The 22,245-nt window shown below is 37.5% G+C and overlaps 1 protein-coding gene across 1 annotated transcript; it reads right to left on the bottom strand.

Annotated features, from left to right (window-relative positions):
• Window positions 1-1,776: 1,776 nt before the first annotated feature.
• MPV17L (MPV17 mitochondrial inner membrane protein like) lies at window positions 1,777-20,674 on the bottom strand. The gene is made up of 4 exons (XM_069086473.1): window positions 19,685-20,674; window positions 17,822-17,892; window positions 6,716-6,745; window positions 1,777-6,629 (listed from the first exon to the last, which is right to left on the bottom strand). Exons 1-4 carry the CDS (start codon window positions 19,992-19,994, stop codon window positions 6,450-6,452), a joined length of 591 nt encoding a protein of 196 aa, XP_068942574.1. The 5' UTR covers window positions 19,995-20,674; the 3' UTR covers window positions 1,777-6,449.
• Between the last annotated feature and the right edge of the window lie 1,571 nt (window positions 20,675-22,245).

The raw sequence follows: 22,245 nt of genomic DNA, 5'->3' as shown, positions 1-22,245 counted from the left end.
CCCCTCCCATTTTCAACTTCCTTCTCTGTACTGTCTTCCCCATTAGAATGTAAACTTCTCCGGGATGGGGACTGTCTTTCACTTTATTTGTGTATGTATCCCTAACACTTAGCACAGTGTCCAGCACATAGCAAATGTTTAATAAATACTTGTTGACCAACTGACTGAGCCATTAGAGAGTGCTGTAGGCAAGGCTGAAAAAGCACTGCTTAGTACTATAATCCATGCAATGCATTTGTGTTTACAATGCATTCTTCCATTTTTCTATTACACAAAGAATAATATTTTTGAGGAGTTATCTAGAATCATCGCCTAGGATTTAATTTGCCAACATTTCGAAGAGTTATTACGTGATAAAGATAAGTGATCAGACAAGGAAAACTTCTTATTGATGACTACATCAGATCACAGATGTAATCCAATCTAAAAGAATAAACTATGTTATGCTGAAATAAAGGGGATTAATAAAAATTTCCATTCGTCATAGAAGTCGAACCAATTCTTTTGCTCTATTTCCTAAAACATTTAGAATGGCAATAAAAATAATAACTTCACAAATCAGTTGCTGTATTTATGATTAAAATTTATTTTTCATGGAGACATAATAAAATGTGATTTTAAATTACAGATTTTATACATGTACAATTTAATCTTTAAAATGTAATCAACTTAGCATTTCCAATACACAACAACATTTTCTATTCAAGATGTTTTGAAAATTGTATTCGTCTCTTTCACTGTTCCGGTAAATACTATACACCATGATCAAATAAGGCATTTTATTTCTAACACTGAGAAGTCAGTACTTAAGCCTCGTATCAGGTACTTAGCCCTACAGGAGACAATTGAAATCAATCAAGAGGTAGAGAACTAGTTGTTTAATATTTGCCAGGCACAGTACTAGGTGCTGAGTAGTGGCTCAAAAGAATTAGATATTATCTCTGCCCCAGAGAAGCTTAGCATCTAACTGGGAACCAATTTTGAATTTGTATCCACAAAAAGGACATTAAAGTATTTAATCCACCTAAAAACTAAAACTAAAACTCAGCTATCATATTATTTGGAAATGTCTGGATAACTACCTGAATTTCAATTTTTATATGGAGTTTAGCTGCCAGAGACAGAGCCATGGCTGGCCTCATATAGAAACGAAAGAAATTATCCCCTATGTATGATTTGATTCCTTTATTTATGAATATTACTACTTCTATTACTTCAAGTTGTGAAAGTTCCACAAACCCTGGACAATATGACAAAATAAACAAATCATGCTGAGTGGGCATATGTGAAGTTGGTGGATATTAGTTAGCAGTTTGAGAGAGAGCTAGCTAAGCTTTTGGCCAGTTCCTCTGATCTCCATCTCCTAAGAAAGAAAATGTTTGGGTTTCTGGACCTAAGATAATCCTGAGATTAGAAGTGGTTTTCCTGGGGGCTGAGTCCTGGTCGAATAGTAGTTTAGAGAAACTAAGATAACTTAGTGAGTTTCCAGCCTAACCCTCGGGAAAATGAGATAAAGAGGTGATTGGGCTTTGAGAGAGTAGAAGCTGAGATTGCAGGGTGGGGGGAGCATCAATTCAGAGGAGATAAAAGGAGCAAGGACCTACTGAATCCCACGTGAACATTCCAGGTCCCATAAATCAAAGGACTTGAGGCTTTCCTTTTTTAAAAAGCAGGAGGTGGTCACAGTCTGGTTCTTCTGAAAGCTGGCTCTCCTATATATACCCAGGACATGATAGATTACAAAGCTGTGCTTGGGTTGGCGTAGAGTAACCTATCTATTCTAAAACTAGACTTGCCCACGTTTATTGAGAGTAGTCAAGATCAAGGTCACCCCAGTCTCAAATCCAGATAGGAAGGAACAATGGTTGCTTCTTCCTTCCATCCACCCCAGGTCTCATACACAGGCCTGAAGAAGCAAGTGGTATGTTCCAAGGGATGGCATAAAGAAACACCTCCCCAAAACATCTTCCCCATATCAAAGAACAGTCCTTCAACAAGACAGTTGTTTCAGTTGACAAGAACATACACGAGAATGTTGAGGGAAGGGCTGGGAGATGGTTATCTATCAGTCACAGGCAAGGGTGGACTGGTAAATGTTTAATAATTGGCTCTCCAGGGGGGGAAATATATATATATTAATATACAGATGTCTGACACACTTTTAAACTTAATATGCATTATTAACAGTTTCTCTATCATTTTCTCAAATTTAGACAATCATAAATCAAGCCCTGACTTTTTTTTGCCAATTTTTGAGGTGTCAATACACTAAAAATTTAACAATCCACTCTCTTAGTCTGGTTCAAGCTGGCTCCAGCACACCTCTGGGACTCATAGGATTACACATTTAGAGGTATGAAGGATTTTAGAGATTATATAGATTTCCAACTCCATTCACTTTACAGATGAGAAATTCAACCACAATTTGCAGTAATTAGATTAATTTGAGTTTAGCCTCAGTAAGAAGCTGGGTATTTTGAAGGCAATGGAAAAATGAGAAAGAATGAGGTAATTTAGGCAAAAGGGGAACTTCTGAATTAAGGTAAACATGAATGGAAGCAAAGAAGCAGCTGATGGGCAGTCAGAAGACACTGGGCATCTGAGGAACTGGTGAGAGAAGGTAACAGGAACAGGACAGTAATTTTAAAATGTGGAAAAAATTATTAGAAGGGCTTATATTAGTAAAAAGTAACGATACAGTTAGGCTTTTTAAAAAGATATACACATAACAGAAATTAAAGTCATAATTTTAAAATTAAGAATAGGGAAGTAAAACTTTATTTGGTAAATATGATAAATAATTAAAATATATTACAAATTCATATTATGGCTAATTAACTTGGGGTGGGGAGAGAAGAAAGTGAAAAAGAGAAAGACAAATAGGGAAAAAAGATAAAAAGAAAGTATCAAAGTGAGGGGTTCTTAAACTTTTTCATATCATGGACCCCGTTAGCAGTCTGGTGAAACCTGTATACCCTTTCTCAGAATAATATTGTTTAATGCATAAAATATAATATATAGGATTACAAAGAAAACCAATTATGTTGACATATGGTCATCAAAATATTATAAAAATACCAAGCTCATGGACCCCAGGTTAAGAACCTATGTAAATTTTGAAATGTTAGTCTAATAAAAATACTCATGCCATATTCTACTATTTAAAAATCTTCAACTATTTTTCATCTTTACTCCTTCAGAAATTTTGACCTCAATGGATTAATCACAATTGCCCACCAAGGAAGAAATTATTCTATTGGCTTCAGCAGCAATGACCAGCACAATACAACTTCATCAGCCAGATTAAATCAAAGAGGTAGTGTCTCCCCATCTCTGGATCATTCTTCCTTTAGAAGCTTTACAGGAATGCTTTTTTAGAGACAGACTTTTATTAATTTGTATTTAGTCCCTTTCTGATTCCAAACACTTGTTATTTATGAACACAAAGTAAATGCAGCCATCACAAGGTCCACATCTGCTGGCACCGAGACGGCTTACTTGGTAATATTATCAGATGAACCCAATTAGTAGTACAAGAAAACCACTTATACAACACCTATATATCTAAACCATTGATTTCTCAATACAAGTTGTTAGTGTAAAGAAAGGTATGTTATATTTTTCCAAATGTTCTACCTTTAATACACTTAGTGTACAACTTCACTAAACGGTTCATAGGAAACAGAAAAGATTTTGGTATCCTTTCAAATAGAGTGCTAAGAGATCACAATATTTTTTTAATGCATACAATGGTCTGCTATGCATATAAGTGAACTTAAAGCTATATTTTTAAAAAAGTACTCATTTAAATAGAATAACATCATTTAGAAAATCTGAATAAGTCAGAAGTTCCAACTTTCAGTGTGACCTGATTAATAATCAGCTCTAGTAAAAACTGTTAAAAATTCTTAAGGCTATGTCAATAACACATCAATTTGGTCAATTCAGTCAAAATAGTTGCAATCAAATAACAGTTTTAAATATGCAAGTTGATCCATTTCAGCTAAAAATTTCAGTGTGAGAGATAAAGGGACCAAAAGTCAATTTCTACACAAAGCTAAGAAAAATATTAAATTATTATCATCAATGAGAAGCTAAAGTCAGAAAAATTGTCCAAGATGACCTTTCTCTTCTTCTCTGACTTTTCAAATCCTGTTACCTGCAAATCTCTCTTTCTTCATGAAGCTTTCCCAGATCACTCCAGTCTACAATGTGCACTATCTCCTGTAAATTCATAGCACTTACTGTCTCTATGTTCATTTGGCAATTAATTTGTATTGTTTTGTGATGTTTCTTGCACTATTATTTAATTTTTCGTGAAGGCATGTTTTACAATTAAGTTGTAAGCTCTTTTAAGATAGGAACTATGTCTTATATTTCTTCTTATCACCCACAGTAGGCTCTCAATAAAATAAGATTAAATTGGTTGATATACTATCTTAAATGAACTAATTTCAGCTTTCCCTTGTAACATAAACATATTTTTACACTGGAAAGTGAAGTATATTGTTTGCAAAAATCCATACAAATATAAACTTTTAATGACTAATCCACTCTTTTAGTAAAGAAAGGTCTATACCCTTTTAGAACTTTTGTGAATATTATGCTTCAATTGTCAGTGTAGAAAAAGTTTTTATTCTGAAATTGTTCCCACGCTTTTAATCAAGGTAATGCAAGTGCTATTCTTCCAACATAAAAAATAATTAAAAATCTAGGCCTAAACTATTAATAGTATATTCTCTCTAGAAGTCATCACTTTGAAAATACTTATTTTAATTTTTTGCATTTCATATTAAAAAATATCTTTACACCTGAAATAACTGCTACTGAAAAACACTACCGACAAGATAAAATTTGGAAAGCAAAAAAATAATTTCAGAATTAATCTATGAATTACCTTTTTGTTTTCCCAAGAACACAAATTATATTAACAATTCTAAATTTTTCAACAGCTTTTAAAAAAGAGACACTGTATTTAGATAGGTTAGATGATAGAAGTTATACTCCCAAGGATAGGCAAATACATTTTTGTCAAAAACTCAATGCCTCACATTTTCCAATTCCAGAAATACCCCCAATGAAAGCAAGAAGTTTGTGGTTGGGACGGCTAGGTGGCGCAGTGAATACAATGCTGGCCCTGGAGTCAGGAGGATCTGAGTCCGGATCTGGCCTCAGACACTTAACACACACAAACAAAAAACCTAGCCATGTGACCTTGGGCAAGTTACTTAAACCCAATTGCCTCCAAAAAACAAAACAAAAAAAAAAAGTTTATGGTTTCTTTCTTACATGAATTTTGATTAATCTTTTTGTGGTTCATTTTATAAACACACAATTTGTAAACTAAAAGTTTTGGATGTAGATGAACCTTTTTAATAATTTTAAAATATTTGAATCAAAACTATTAAAGTTTATTTGAAACTGTTGACATTCTTGAACACAAATTTAATACCAGTATTTTGGATGTTTTTACTGAAACCCCTAAATAAGTTCTTCTTGACCAAAAAAAGGGAAAATTTATTCAGCACATTCTTGAAAATTTCAATTGCTTTATCTCAGTAAAATAGATGTGGAAAGTAAAAGTTCCATTTACTTGAAATGGAAAACAGAAGCTCTAGTTACAATTCAATATTCAAATTTTAAGTGAAAGTTAAAATTTGAAGCAAGAATTACCAGATTCGAAGAAGTAAAATGCAGTAAAATACACTTGACACTAAAGCTACTTCACAATCTTTCTCTGATGATTAAGATATCGCAGTGCCTTAGTTCATCATAATTATTGATTATCTATGGTACTGTGGGGAAAAAAATCAGTTATTTGATCTTTCTGGTTATTTGGTTTCTGTGTACACAGGACTTTGTTTAAGGCCACTCTTGGCACAGAGGACTATGCGCCTAAAAGGATGAGAATTCAGTATCTTGAGTTTGAAAAAAAAGTATATATGTATGTATGTGTATGCACACACATACATCCACATATATTACTTATATATACTTTATATATACACATACATATACATACATATATATAATATATATGTAGGTCCCCACTATTGTTTTTCTTATAACAATAGTTTTTTTAATCTAGTATTTGTATTTTCATAGTACTTTTTAATCAAATTATAAGAATGGCAAAAAGTGATACAGTAATTGCTTTATTAAGCAATGATACTTTTAAAATTAATATTAACTAAAATATTAAATAAATAAAATTGACAATAGCCTATCCCTTTTGTTCTTTCAAACAAAAATGAAAAGACATTTTGATAATAAAATATATGCAAAACTATTAATATTAAAATTTCTTCTCCATGGTACAACAATACTTCATAATGAAACATGCTATATTTAGAAATAAGAATTATTAAATAACATTTACTTGGTTCAACTCACTGCATTTTAGGAAATTAATTTTGGTCACTTGATGAGAACAATTTGTTTAAAAGCAATCATTTTTCTGGGGACCTTTTGACTTCACTGGCCTCCTTTTTCTTAAGCCATGAAAAAACTGATGACACTGTACCATCACCCCTTTGTTGTGAGTAGCAAAGGAAGGAAGCCCAGAGAAAACCACAGAGTCCTGTATACGCTGTCCGAAGGTAAATGGGAACAAAACCAAAGTTGGTAAGCTGTGGCAGAAAGAAAAAGAGTTTGTTATTGGTGTTCTGTATAAACACACTAAAAAGTGGGCATGGAAAGTAGGTTTGAAACTCACCTGTACAAAAGGCCAGTATAGGAGACCAGTCTGCAACAAAGGAGAATTTTGTTATTATGCTTTTCAATTACATGGATTAATTTCATCCCTATCGCTCAGTTTACAAAAGGCTGGGAAGTACATGGCAGAGGCTAATCATGTGGTATTGGGTTTAGGCTTAAGCTGTTCAAATTAGATCTCACTAGTTAACTAGAGAATGAAATAAACATGGTAAATTTTATTAGTCATACTTATACTCTGAGAATAGAATGCTAGCCAGCATCAATGATGAATATGTAAAAGACAAACATTTCTTAAATATGAAGTAAAATAGATATTGTGACCTTACACTGTAATATATTATCACACAGTTCAACTGACTCAAGAAAGTACTTATGAAATATGACGTCAACTCATAGGAAAATATTTTGGAAACAAAAGGAGCTGCCATTCTGTGTAAAGACTATCAAATGATTCTTTGATATAAATATAATGCTTTAAGAAGAAAAAAGCTACATTAAATTGAAATACATTGTTTACCTGCCTCCTTAGTGGTTCCAAAGTACTTCACATATATCTTTTAATAAACTTCAGTTGTACCTTTCTTGAAAGCTTAACAATCAAGAAGAATTTATTTGCTTTTTTAAAAAAGGTGTCTTAAGCATTTAAGAGGACAGAATCTTAGATCTAGTCATAGAATGGACTTCAGAAGGACCACATCCATTCTCGTATCCTCATTTTACCAGATAAGGAAACCAAGGTCTGGTAAAATTAAGTGATTTTCCCAAGGTCACATAAGTCATGACAGAGATAACATTTGAACACCAAGTAGCAGCAGGTAGTTTCAAAGCTAGTGTTCTTTCCATCATACCACAAAGACTTTTTTCTTTTTTTTTCCCTTGTTTAATTAATTTGTTTGTTTCTTTTTAGTTTACAGGATTCAATTCCACAATTCCTTGAGTTTCACATTTTTTTCCCCTCCTTGCCCTCCCCTCCATGGCGGCATATAGTCAAGCATAGGATCTGTAAATACTTTCACATTATACATTAGTCAGGTTATAAAGATGGATTGTATCGGCTGGAATGAAAAATGATAAAGAGGACATAAAACCAAATAAGAGAAGGAAAAAGATCGGGTATTTTGCTTCCACCTGGATATAAACTCAGTTCTTTCTAGTTCTTTCTCTGGATGCACATATTTCTCTCCATCATGAGTCTTTTGGGATTGACTTATATCACTGCATTGCTGAGAGGGGTCCAGTCTATCAAAGTTGGTCATCACACATACGTTGTGTCTGTAATTGTGTACAAATTTCTCCTGGTTCTACTCTTCTCACTCAGCATCAGTTCTTATAAGCCTCTCCAGGTAAATATGAAGTCCATCTGCTGCTTGTTTCTTATAGCACAATAGTATTCCATAACATGCATATACTACAACTTGTTCAGCCATTCCCCAATTGATGGGCACCCCCTTAATTTCCAATTCTTTGCCACCACAAAAAGAGCTGCTATAAACATTTTTGTACATCTGGGTCTTTCTCCCACCTCTATGATCTCTTTGGGATATAACCCTAGGAGTGGTATTGCTGGATCAAAGGTTATGAAAGTATTTATAGCCTTTTGGGCATAATTCCAGATTGCTCTCCAGAAAGGCTGGATCAGTTCACAACTCCACCAGCAATGCATTAGCATTCCAATTTGCCCACATCCTCTCCAGCATTTATCGTTTTCCTGTTTTGTCATCTTAGCCAATCTGACTGGTGAGATGTGGTACCTCAGAGTTGTTTTGATTTGCATTTCTCTAATCAGTAGTGAATTAGAGCATTTCTTCATGTGCTTATAGATATCTTTAATTTCTTTCTCTGAAAACTGCCTGTTCATGTCCTTTGACCATTTATTGTATTCTTATAACACAAAGACTTTTTTTAAAGAGGAGAATGGAAAGTGATATCTTTCACAATTATAGAAAAATGTGTAAGCAGACACAGAATCGAAGATGCAATAAGTCAGTCACACAGGTGGTTAAGCATCTGATAAGGGGTTTGGACCCTCCTCCTCTCATGTCCAAGTTATTCCCCAAAGCTCCAGTCAAAGGACATGAATAAATGGTTTGCAAATGAAACAGAAATGATCAATAACCACCCAAAAAGTGTTAAAAATCACTAATCAACAGAGAAAGGTAAATCGAATAAACCTGCTTTATAATCTCACCCCAAAACTAGCCCAAAAAAATGCTAAAAGATGGGAAAACATCACTGGGAGGGCTCTGAAAAATAGATACATTAATTTACTCCAGGTTTAATTGTGAATTGGCTCACCTATTCTGGATAAATCTTAAATTATGCAAGAAAAATTACTCGATTTTTCACATGCTTTGACACAGAAAGACACACTACTGGAGCTCTTTAATTAAAAGGTGTGAATCATTTAGTAGTTTGATCTTTTAAGGAAGTTATCTGCAAGAAAAGTTTCATAAGCCAATCTCTCAGATAAGATGTGATTGGGCTGGAATATTGCTGTGGTGTAGGAAAGGAGCTGGTTGATTCAGAAAAACATGGAGAGACTTACACTTATGAAAGAAGATGCTATCCACCTTCAGAGAAAGAGATAATAAGGAGGAAAAAAGCATAGTATACACTTACATATATGTGCATGAGTGTATATGCATATGTTCATAGATACCTCTGTGTGTGTATGTGTGTGTGTGTGTCTGTGCATGTGTATCAACGCTTAATTGTAGTCTTCTTTAGGGTGGTGGGGGAAGGAAGGGAGGGGAAAACAATAAAGTAAAAAGAGAACAGCAGAGAACAAAAGAAAACCAACAAGAAAGCAAAGAAAAAGGGGCAGCCAGGTGGCTCAGCAAGTAAGAGCACTGGCCCCAGTGTCGGGATGACCTGGGGATCGAATCCAGGCTCAGATACTTAGCACCACACCCAGAAATAACTGGCCGTGTGACCTTGAGCAAGTTACTTAACCCCAATTGCTAAAAAAAAAAAAAAGAAAGAAAGCAAAGAAAAGCTGGGTAGCTGTAATGTAATGCCAAGGAAAGGCGACTTCCCAAGGTTCAGAATACCAGCATAGGTGCTCTCCATTTTATTCAGTAACAAACCCAGAACAGAGAAGATCAAAACATGACATCATTCAAAATACAGCATTTACTAAGTGTGATTAAATAATCTCCAAGTACTACCCCACACCAGGACCTTCCATTCATTCAATCAATTACAAAGTCCCTGTTCTAAATACTTCTCCACCCCTAGGCTGTACCTTCATTTAGTCCACCACAAAGCCCCTCTTCTCAAATGGAGATTAGTTTCCAAACATAAGTAAAGTACATTCATTTGTTCAATCATAGAACACAAAAAGGTCAAAAGTTGCCCACCCCTGGATCACCATTGAATCTACCCCAGAGTTAGATCAAGTTTAAGCACAGCACTTAATACCCAAATGGAGGTCTTTTCTTCATCTTGACAAGAGGCAAGTTCTCAGCAATCTTAGTTCCTGGGGAGACAAGGCTTAGCAAGGCCACAAGATACATTGCCAGTCCCTTCATGAATTCATCCTCTGTCTGTAGAACAGTCCTAGAACCCCTGAAAACATTAGCAAAACCCTCTCCCAGGATTTCTGCAAACACACAACAAGAAAATCCTTCTTCAGGGCTTCTGAACCAACAGAAAGGTTCCCAGACCCCTGCAACAACAGCACTGCCCTTCACCAGTGGACAGTATTTACTCTGTCTGCAGGACAGTCTCCAGACCCCTGCAACAACAGCACTGTCCTTCGCCAGTGGACAGTATTCACTCTGTCTGCAGGACAGTCTCAGGGCTTCTTAACCAAAAGCCAGGTTCCAGGACTTCTTCAACAACAGGACTGTCTTTCACAAATGGACAAATCTGGCAAAACAACATCAAAACAGACAAAGTACCAGCAAAACAGCCATGTCTCCTCAGTCCTTGGCAGCTCAGGGGGGCAGGTCTCAAAAGTCCAGGGCAATTCAAAGTGGCCACCAGCAATTCTCTCAGTCTCTCTCTCTGCCTCCACGAGGTGCTGCTTCCAAAAAGTTCTTCTGCCTCTCTCTTGTCTCTCCAAATCTACATCACCAGCTCCTCCCAGTTCAGGACTTTCTTTTCACATCAAAAAGTCCATCCCACAGGTGGGATTAACAAGCTCTGGGTTTTAACACAATCAGTTTGAAAACCAAGCCAATACAGGGGAATCTTTAATTGCCATTACTATCACAGTAGCTTTGAAAACAAGGTAATATTTCTTATATAGGCTTTCTTGGAACAGAAATGTATTGTTTTATATTGAATCCTCTCTTATGGTTTCCTGTGTAGATGGCAATGTTTTTCTTTCTTTTCTCATTTTATATCTAAGTTTAAAATAAAAAAAATTTACAAAAAAAGAAAAGGTTCATAAATATATGTAATTACAATTTCACTAGGCTCTTCCACAGAGACTACAGATATTATTATTGTATTTTTAAAAGCCAAATGGAAGGTTGAACAAAAGACAGTTTAGATTTCCAGTTTGGAATGGGAACTATAACCATCATTCTGTGAGTCATGAAGAGTGTTTGTGTTTTATCTTTGAACTATGAAAAAAACTATGGAGAGGACAAACAGAAAGGTGAAGAGAAACTTCTTTTGCTTTTTTATTGGGGGGGAGGGCAATTGGGGTTTAGTGACTTGCCCAAGGTCACATAGCTAGTAAGTGTTAAGGTCTGAGGTCGGATTTGAACTCAGGTCCTCCTGACTCCAGGGCTGATGCTCTATTCATTGCACCACCTAGCCGCCCCAAGAAACTTCTTTCTTGTGAAAATTATTCTATTATTTTATGAAGTATCACAATGAATCTATAAGGAACTGATAGTTTGTAGGGTGCCCTAGAGTCATAACTTGAGAATAGGAGGGAAAGAAAAAGAGCTAACATGATTTATTTCTGGAGAAGCTAAAATTAATTCATCATTAGGAGAAATATTGAGAGGATTCTTAAGACACTTCAATAAATATTTCAAATGATGGAAATATGTTTCCAGAAGTGAAAAACCATCATCTGTTATTCTAGTGAGGGTTTGAAGTGACTCTGGCTGTGATCTTTGATAGGGACAAAATATTGTAAATAATTACATATTACTTTTAGTGTTGATTTCATTTATTGATGAATTATATACTTGGTAACCTTAATATTTATTTAATCATAGCAGATTAAGGGATTTAATATACAGAGATATATGAGTAATTGCTATGGGGGAAAGCAGTTTTTCTGGTTTATTCAGTAAATAACATTTATTGAACTGGTAGAAGATTGAACCAACTGATGAATAAGAGGCTGAAAGTTTATTAATTAATAAGAAATATAAAAACATACCCCAGTTTCATTCTAGCACCAGGGATGATAAAATGAAATATGGAAACACATCACATGGCAAGTGATGATTACTCACCTATAGGTCATGTGGTCAGTTCCCTCAACCTTGTTACATATAAACATTAAAGCAGCATTAAATTATTAAAAACAAAACAGAATCAGGACAATGTTCAAAACAACAACAATAACGAAAATTAAAACAACACTAAAAGAAAAGCCACATTCAGATTAATTATATAACTAATCTTCATTCCAGAGAACAGATCTTAGAAATCCCTCTTTTTCAGTAGAGTTGGAAAAGGTTGAAAAAAACATGTGCAAAACTACTAAGGAACAGCTGAATAAATTATGGAATATATTTGTGCAAATATGAAGTATCCAGAGAAACAATGTATTGCCCAGACAATATTCACAGCAACAGAAACAATGTAAATAAAATCAACACAGAGAAGCAACAAAACCCTAGGCATGTAAACAGTCACTGTTAATATACTGTCAGACATAAAAGGCAGAGTCCTCAGCAATCAATAGACTTTTTTACCCAATGGAGGATTTTTTAAAGGGATGTTGTTAGTATGTTTATTGGGAATTGTCTGTGCTCTCAAAACAAAATGTACATTAAATTCATTAAAAAAAAACTTTCATTTATGTCTCGTGTTTTTACATTCTAGTTATTTCCTGATATACTCCCCTGTTAATCCACCTTCTAACAAAGAAAAACAGTTTGGCAAAACCTGACTGTCTAAGCAACCATGAATGAAACATTTTGAACTGGTAGCTCCTCTTCTCTCTGCTGAAAAGAGGGACTTGTGTAGGGGCGGCCAGGTGGCGCAGTGAGTAAGAGCACCGGCCCCAGTGTTGGGATGACCTGGGGATCGAATCTGGGCTCAGATACTTAGCACCACACCCAGAAATAACTGGCCATGTAACCTTCAGCAAGTTACTTAACCCCAATTGCTGTAAAAAAAAAAAGAGGGACTTGTGTTTCAACAGTTCACTGGACTCAATGGTAGTCATATAATTAATCTGAATCTGGCTGCCTTTTAGTATGGTTTTAATTTTAATTATGTATATTGTTTTGGTTCTGTTTGCTTTTAATAACTTTTTTGTAATTACAAACTTGACTAACACCAATAAATACTAACACTTCCATATATAAAGAACAAAAAAGGAGGAATATATTATGTATACACAGTGAATCTCTATAATACACCGCTTGTTTTTTTAAGTATATAATAAATTCAGCACCTTAGTTTCAAAGTTGTCCTATGTCTCCCTTTGAATTTCCTTCTGTTATACGCTGTCATTTAAAAAAAGTTTCAACTGCACCTTTTTTTCATCATTATCACTCTCCTTTCCTCAAATTATTAAACCCTCCTTTGCAACAAACAAGCACGGTTAAGCAAACCATACCCTGGCCTTACTGAAAATGCACATAACTGATTTCAAGGGATCAGTGGTGAAGAATGCTACCCACCTCCTGACAAATATGTTCAAGACTAATATACAGTGAGACACACCACACTTTTGGACATGGTCAATAATGGCATTTTGTTTTGCTTGACTAAGCTTATTTATTAAGAGGTATTTTTTTCTTTTTGGGGAGTGGTTTGAAAAGGAGAGAAAAATGCTATTTAACTTTTAAAAATGCATGTAACATTCTGTCCCTTAAGCTGAGATCTGCGGACTTCTAAAAAAAAAATGTGGTAGCTATATTTCTATATAATTTACTTCCTTTGTAATTCTATGCTATTTTATATATTTAGAAACATTATTCTAATAAGAGGTCCATAAGCTCAGCTAGACCAAGGGGACCATGACACAAAAGGTTAAGAATCCTGGATCTGGTGTATTACCCACTGTCAGGAGTTAAGCAGCATGCTTTGTCATTGGTCCTCTGGAATCTTCACTGGTCACTGTAATCATATTCTATTAGATTCATATTCATTCATTCGTATTCTATTAGATTCAAATTCAAAATCTGTTCAACCATACCCCATCTGATGAGTATCATCCCTTTAGTTTCTTTACTACAACAAAAATTGCTACCCTATACATTTTTGCACATATGCATTCTTTACCTCTTCTTAAATTTTGTGGAAATATATCTAGTAGTGGTATTTGTGGGGTCAACACTGAGTTCTGCTTATTTCATTCTGCATCATGTTCATTTAACTCTTCCTATGTTTCTTTGACTTTCTCACATTAGTAATTTCTGAAGACACAATAGTATTTTGTTACATTCATTTACCACAATTTGTTCAGTGATTTGCCAATCAATAGGCACATACTTCGTTACCAGCTTTTTGTAATCACAAAAAGTTTTGTTATGAATGTTTATGTATACACATACACATATATCTGCAAGTAAAAATACATATATGGCTTTTCTTTGTGCTTTTGACTTCCCGATTTATATATCCAGTAATGAGATCACTAGATCAAAGGATGTGAAATTTTCTAACTTTTTTTTGCCTTAATCAAAGCTGATATCCAGAATGGTTGACTAATTCACAACTCCACCAAAAATGTATTAGTGTGTCAGTCTTTCCAAATCTTCTCCAACATTAGTTATTTCCATCTTTTGTCATCTTCAACATTTTGATGGTAGGTAAAACCTCAGAGAGGCTTAAATTTGTGTTTCTTTTGCTATTGGTAATTCGGATGATTTTTAATATGGTTATTGATTATTTGGACTTTATTTAAAACTTTCTATCTTCTAACCACTTATCTTTTGGAGTTCTTGATTTTATATATTTATTTCAATTCATTATAAAGTCTTAGATAATAGACTTTTATCAGAGATGTTTGATACAAAGATTTTTCTCACTAAATTCAATTTTTAAAAAGAAAATGGATGGTGACTTTTAAGATGGTCACTTAACCCCAATTGCCTTGCCTTCCCCCTCCAAAAAAACCCCCCAAACTGATGGTGATTAGCAGAAGTAATAATTTAATCACCCTCCCCAAAAAAAGGCTTTCTAATTTTTATATAAGAAAGTACTGAGGGGTGGCTAGGTGGCACAGTGAATAGAGTACTGGCCCTGGAGTCAGGAGGACCTGAGTTCAAATCCAGCTTCAGACACTTAACACTTACTAGCTGTGTGACCTTGGGCAAGTCACTTAACCCCAACTGCCCAGCCTTCTCCCCCCCAAAAAGCAAAAAATAAAAATACTGAACACTTGAAACACTGTTGTATGACTTAAGTCATATAAACCTAAATGAGTACATATTGCATGCTGATACATCTCTCCACAACCCCCTTCTTTTACCTAATAATACTTCTTCCTAATCTTTACACCCTGATTTTCACTGAAGGAGGCTACTCTAGAGTATTTCTTTGGATCAGGTTTCTTCTTTAATATTCCAAGGATCCATGATTTCATCAATGCTAATTACCACTGATGACTGTAATCTTTTGTGCCTTAGAAACAATTTTATTGAACTGATGTGACCAAATAAACAAATGAAAATAATCATCACTTTATGACCAACTCTATGGTAATGATCCTTCTCAAATTTAGCTAGGCTGTCTTAGATGAGAGGAATAATGGTTTCCTAAACAAATTATAATCTGTCACCACGTGAAGTCTTGCCATCTTGCTAGGTAAGACCTGCCAAATCAGAGGAAGCTTTGATGTTTGGGTACTCAAGAGTTCCTTCCATGCCACAGTGAGGAATTGGTGTAAGATTTAAATCTGGGGGAACCAGATACTATCTATATGACAAAATTACTGGACAGGCAATATACACAGTCTGGATTGTTTGCCATCCCTTAAGTACAGCCCTGGGTAATATAATCCCCAGCTGCAATTATCTTTGTTAACACAGAGAATGGTTTCATTCATGGAGACTTAACAAAAAGGTTGCCTTTACAATTGTACACCTGGAATCATTGGCTGTGATTATGGGAAATGTTGTACTAACTAAATCATGCACAGTTTGGAATTATTATAGTTTTGCAGGAACTTTCTTGGACCTCAATTCTAAATAAACTATGGTCAGTGGTAAAAAGATAACATAATCAAGTCAGAAACCATTACAAGGACTGTGATTAAAGTGCTAGAGTATAATATCCTTCTCCCTCTGGCCCATGCCTGAGAAAATCTTATTTCTCATTCCCTTTTCCTCCTTATTTCATATGCATAGGATGAGAGGCTTTACAGCCTTAGTACTGGAAGAAACCCTGGAGGCCACTTATTCCAACCCCCCATTTTAGAGATGAGGAAACTAAGGCCAGATTTGCTCAAAGTCACATGGATATTAAGTGGTAGAACTGGATCTGAATTCCAGTCTTCTTATCAAACCTTACATTTATATTGATTTAAAAGAGCGGGAGGGAGTAATTGGCTCTGACAAAGTGATACCCTAGTACAATTTCTCAAACTATTTGCTCTCAGGACTCCTTTACATGTTTAAAAATTGAGGATTCCAAAGAACTTTTATGTGGATTATATCTATTAATACTTACCATATTAAAAATTAAAATGTCTCAGTATTATTATGAGGGGGTAGGAGGGAATAAGCATTTAATAACCACCTACTGTCAGGCACTGTGTTAAGCAATTTAAAAATATTACCATATTTGAGCCTTTATTTATTTGCTAATTTGTTTAGGAGAATAGTTTTGACTTGGTGGGTTTTGAGGACTCTACAAAAGTCCCTGAACCACACTTTAGGGAGTCATTGACTTGATTTAACTAATTTTCAATGAAGCATGATATTAAGAAATGAACAAATTAAATCTTGCTTACTTAAGAACAATAGCCAGTTTAACAAGTCAATTCATCAACTCAACAAACATTTCTTAAACCATTACTCTTTGGAAATATCCAGACCCTGGCTATAAATGCCAAAATTTAGATAAGATACAGTCCTTGGGGGCGGCCAGGTTGCACAGCAAGTAAGAGCACCGGCTCCAGTGTTGAGAACACCTGGAGATCGAATCCCGGGCTCAGACACTTAGCACCCACCCAGAAACACCTGGCCGTGTAACCTTGAGCAAGTTACTTAACCCCAATTGCTTAGGGGCGGCCAGGTGGCTCAGCGAGTAAGAGCACCGGCTCCAGTATCGGGATGACCTGGATCAAATCCGGGCTCAGATACTCAGCACCACACCCAGAAATAATAACTGGCTGTGTAACCTTGAGCAAGTTACTTAACCCCAATTGCTTTAAAAAAAAAAAAAAGATACAGTCCTTGCCTTCATGGAGTTTACTTAGAGTCTAGCATAGGATACACATATATCCACATAAATATGTATAAATTATATAACAAAATATGCATGATACAATAATATCATAAAAAGGTCTTGCAAAACAAAGTACAATGTAAGGTTTAGTGGGGGAAGATTTTTACTGATGGAAGAGATGGCATTTGAGTTGGGTTTTATAAGCTGAGTAGTTATATTATTATAAACTGAATTACCATAATAAGTATTACTTCACCCTGAAAAAAGGGGGGAGGGAGGACATTACAAGTATAGCAAACTGTATATAGGCAAAAATTTGAGGGTGGGAGAAGTGCAGGAGTGTTGAGGAGTCAGAATTTGGATTATAACTTGGAGTGAGCAAAATGAATATGAAAATAAGCCTAGAAACAAAGGATAGGACCAGACTGTTGGATGGCCTTGAAAGATAGGCTAAGGAATTTAAACTTTATATACTGAAACTGTTTAGCAGTTGAGTGCCATGACCAGACTCATCCCAGACTCAATGGTCTAATGTTGAGTAAAATAGGATCTGCTTGGTACTTACCTTGTAAGTATTCCAAAATTTCTGCTTAAGGTCCAAAAACTTATCCTCTTTCCCCTGAAGTATACTCATGCCTATTTGTAAAAACATACAACAGTTATTTTAAAAGACCTAATATAGATTTTATCATACTGTATGCTTTTTTTATTCAGTCATGTTGGACTCTCTGTGACCTCTTTGGGGTTTTCTTGGCAAAGATACTGGAACAGTTTGCCATTTCCTTCTCCAGCTCATTTTACAGATGAGGAAACTGAGGTAAGGAGGCTAAGTGATTTTCCCAGGGCCACCTTGCTAGTGTCTGAAGCCAGAGTTGGACATGGCTGAAAAGACTGAACAACAGCACTCTGAGAAACAAAAGCTACTGCTTTCTTTCAGCACTGGACTTACTAAGTGACCTCTTGACAAAAAGAAAAGTAAATACTTTGACTTAAAAAAGGAGTTGGAGCGACCTAGAAACTGCAAGCTGCATTATCATAAGGATTCCAAACAGAATTTAGAAGCCAGAAGGCTACCTTGTCTTTTGATATGTTCTTTATAAGCCCTATTCTTCCATAATCTTCTCCATTTTGTGAAGAATAAAAATGAAATTCCAATAGTATGCCTTCAGGTAAACTGGGGGCAAACTCTTATTCTAGACATGTTAAGGTAAAAATCAAGACTCCTAGAGACCATCTCAAACGTTCCATTTCTTGAATTTTTATATACTTTGTGCTACATCATCAAACAGCCCTTTTTTTAGTCTCTGAGTCCTAGGCTTTCCAGTTCCGAGGCCTAGGTTTCTCATTTTTGTCTGGTTTCTTTTGTCTGTGATTCAATTGCCAGTCAGTAACCAGAGAGGATTGTAAGGATCGCTCCCTCCGCTCCCTTCCCCCCGCCGCTCACAAAGCCTTGCATTTGGGGCGAACTTCCGACCCTGATTCTGTAAATCTCAGTGTGAAATAGTGTAAGGAAGGAGGGAGATCACAAAGGGTGCTGCTGGGAACAGTAAAATCCAGCAGCCTTGTGTGTGCATACTGTTTGGGTATCCACACCAGTATGTTAAACCTTCTGTTTTCCGTTTTTATGCAACCACTCTGGGTGAACCCATGGAATCAAGAGGGAGGGAGGTTGCTAAATACGCAGACATTCATCACCAAGATGTACAGCTGTGGGTTTTGTGTGACAATTCCCCCTACCCCACAATCACTCCCTCAGAGTCAAAGTCAAGAGTCAGATGAGTGGCTACATTTTCCGGTGAGAGAACCACAACCAACCGGTTGTGTCTGTCCATGTCCACGTGAGCGTTGTGAAAATTCTTTTGTTTCCCTATTTTCTGCTGCCACACTGCTCACTACATTTTCAGATGCGATCCACAAAGATAAATAGGTTGCGTGCTTATGTGTATGTTCATATGTGGATATATGTATGTCCACGGGTTGCATTTGTAGGAGTGAAATCTTATGTTTCATTTTATGCCACCCCTTTCCAAAAACAGGATGGAGGTCGCTACTATTTCTGTTGGAAACACACCATGTATGCGTGCTGTGAGTGTCAGCAGTGCATTCAAGGCCCAGGTGTTCGTGTGCGTGTCGTGTTTGTGTGGACGTGAGACCTTTGCTTTCCCGTTTTCTGCAGCTGTTTTCGGGTAAGCACCATACGGCTTATGCGTATGTGTGATACTTTGTGTCCAGTTTCCAAAGGAAAGCAGCCGGCTCCGCTGCGTGGCGCTGGCACCTCCAGGAGGCAGGGACCAAGGGGTCACGCCGGCCCGCGCCCCGAAGCCCACTAGGGCCGCTGCCTGCCAGGCCGCTCTTCCAGTCCCCGCAGCGCCGCCCCACGTCCCGCCTCGCTCCCGGCCCAGCCTGTCCCGCCCCGGCGGACCCTCACCGGTGTAGAAGGCGCTCAGCGCGATGGGCCCGCCCAGCAGCTGGTCACACACCACCTTGCTCAGCACCGCGCGCGGCGTGCGTCCCGGCAGCGCGCGTTCCAGGAGTTGCATCCACACGTAGTTGAAGTTCGCGTGGAAGCCGATGGCCACGGTGGCCACGCACCGCGTCTGCTGCCAATCAGGCTCGCAGCCCTGCAGCAGCTGCTGCAGCGCGTCCCCAGACGTATACAGAGCCCCATAGAGCAGCACATTGGTGGGCCATGGGTAGCGCTGGGCTACCCGCGGCACTACCTGCCACCAGCCCCACATCGCCGGCCTCGTTCGCCCCCAGCCCAACCCCACTAGCGTTGGTGCGCGTCCCGTCCTCCCGCCCCCGAGCTGTGTGACAGCGCCTCGGGTGGAGACGCCGGTGTGGGCGGGAAGGTGGACCTACAGCCTTGTCCTTCCACGCACCCCAGGGCACCACCACTAGCAACAGTCCCTGTTGTCTGTCGGCTCCTTGGCTGCACCTCCTGGAGCTACCTGCCGTAAGATCCGCCTCCCTCGGCAGGCTCCCATTGATGCATGCCCCAGGTCAGACCTGCCCCCAGTTAGACCTGCCTTCCTAGGTCGGCTCACTCCTATCAGAGCTGCCCAGGCCACATCTAGCTTCGCTTACACCTTTGCCCCCTTTCTCTGCTGCTTCTCCGACTCCTGGACTAGCTGCCCTTTCAGACTTTGCCACTTCCGTAACTTTGCTATGTATGAGCGCATTCCTTGATTCTTTTCCTGACTTGCACTCCCCTCCGTCTGCCTTGTGGTCTTTGGGAGACCTACCCTTTTATACTTCATCTTCCTCCCTCCTCTTCAGTTCTGCCCAGGTCTTCCCTCTACTCTGTTCCTGACCACACACCTCTCCATTACGACAGTTTCTTGCCTCCCTTTCTTAATCACTTGCCTTTGATAACTACATTTCAAGCTGTTGTAACCTACACCTTCTGCACACTTGGTTCCTTCCCAATCGCCTCATTTCTTGGCGCCTTCTTTTCCTTTTTAAGTCTTTGACCTTTGGCCACTCCCTTTCAAGCTGTGATATCTTAAATAAACTGGTTTGCCTCTTCTAACCTCTCTATTCGGACAACTCTACCTCAAAAACTTTTTTTGTCAGCATCGTCAGAAACTTGACTCTAAAAGACGCGGTTAACCCACTGAGATGTTGCTTATTTCTTCCCCCTTTCTTCTTTTCTTTTCACTCCACCTTGAACTATCAAAAAAGCAGCTGCAAGCATTAGCAGAAATCAGCTTACTATGTCAACTTGTCAACGGTACCTGAAAAATCAAGAGTGTCTTCTTGTTTGAGAAACGATTTGTTTTTGCTTTTTAATTCTGATTTTTTTTCTTTCCTCCCTATTTCAAAAAATGTAATTATGATCAATGATATCTCTATACAGATCCTATTAAAAGTTCCTAATTGATGAAATGGTCTAGAGTGAAATGAGCAGAACCTGGAGAACACTGTACACAGTAACAGTCATATTGGGCCATGACTGACTGATAGACAGCTCTTCTCAGCAATGCAAGGATCTATGACAACTCCAAAAGCCTCACGATGGAAAATGCTGTCTACATCCAGAGAAAGAACTTTGGAGTCTGAATGCAGATGGGAGCACACTATTAGCTCGCCTTTTCTTTTGGTGTTTTGTTTCTTCTTTCTCTTGATTCCTCCCATTAGTTCTGATTCTTTTACACATCATGACTAATGGGAAAATGTTTACCGTGAATGTGTAAGTAGAACCTATATCAGATGCCCTCCATCTTGGGAAGGGGGAAGTGCTGTACCTCGATTAATGCGAGCAAGACCCAAGTAATTTTAGAATGGACCTTTTATTAAAATGCCATGTTGGCTGATCAGGCCACATATCCAGGTACAGCAATAGCAGTAGCAGCAGCCAGCAAAGGCCCGGATCTGGGGCAAAACCTCAGCTTATAAAGGGGACCTTTCGTAAGCAGTGACTGGTCAGTACACCCCTTGAAACTCCTGCGCCTGACCACTTCTATGCAGGTGAGTTGACTGGAAAGGGCGGAGACCCAGGGGGGAGGCAGAGCTGACCCAGCAGTCTGCTGACTTCCTTGAGGCATGGGGGGACGGAGAAACCCGCACAACAGAAGGAGAGATAGAGGAAGAAAATTTAAAGCTCAAAATCCTTTGGAAGTGAATGTTGAAAACTAAAAATAAATTAATTATTTAAAAGGTCCTAATTAATTCATCGGATAAAGGGGGAAACAATAAAGGTGCTGGAAAATGGGCAAGATTGTAAAATACCATTAAGTATTTGTTCAGAGATGTGTGGTGTTAGGATACTTTTTATACTTTTCAGAAAAGAAGAATAGAAAGGAAGAACAGCATTATAGCTGTCTGCTGTCAAGTCACTTCAATTAAATAAATCTTTATTAGCTACCTGATATATGCAAGAAATTGTCCTAGGCCTTGGTACTCTACCTAGTGGCCTGACTTGAGTGTCCTATTCTTCTGGGGTTTCTGAAATTTGATACCGTTAGCGGAAATGCTAGGGCTTGGTAT

The sequence above is a fragment of the Petaurus breviceps genome, unplaced genomic scaffold (genome assembly GCF_028583685.1).
Source record: "Petaurus breviceps papuanus isolate PSGF00001 unplaced genomic scaffold, PetGlider_PUasm1.0 118, whole genome shotgun sequence".
Lineage (NCBI taxonomy): Eukaryota > Metazoa > Chordata > Mammalia > Diprotodontia > Petauridae > Petaurus > Petaurus breviceps.
This window is presented reverse-complemented; position numbering and strand designations above follow the sequence as displayed.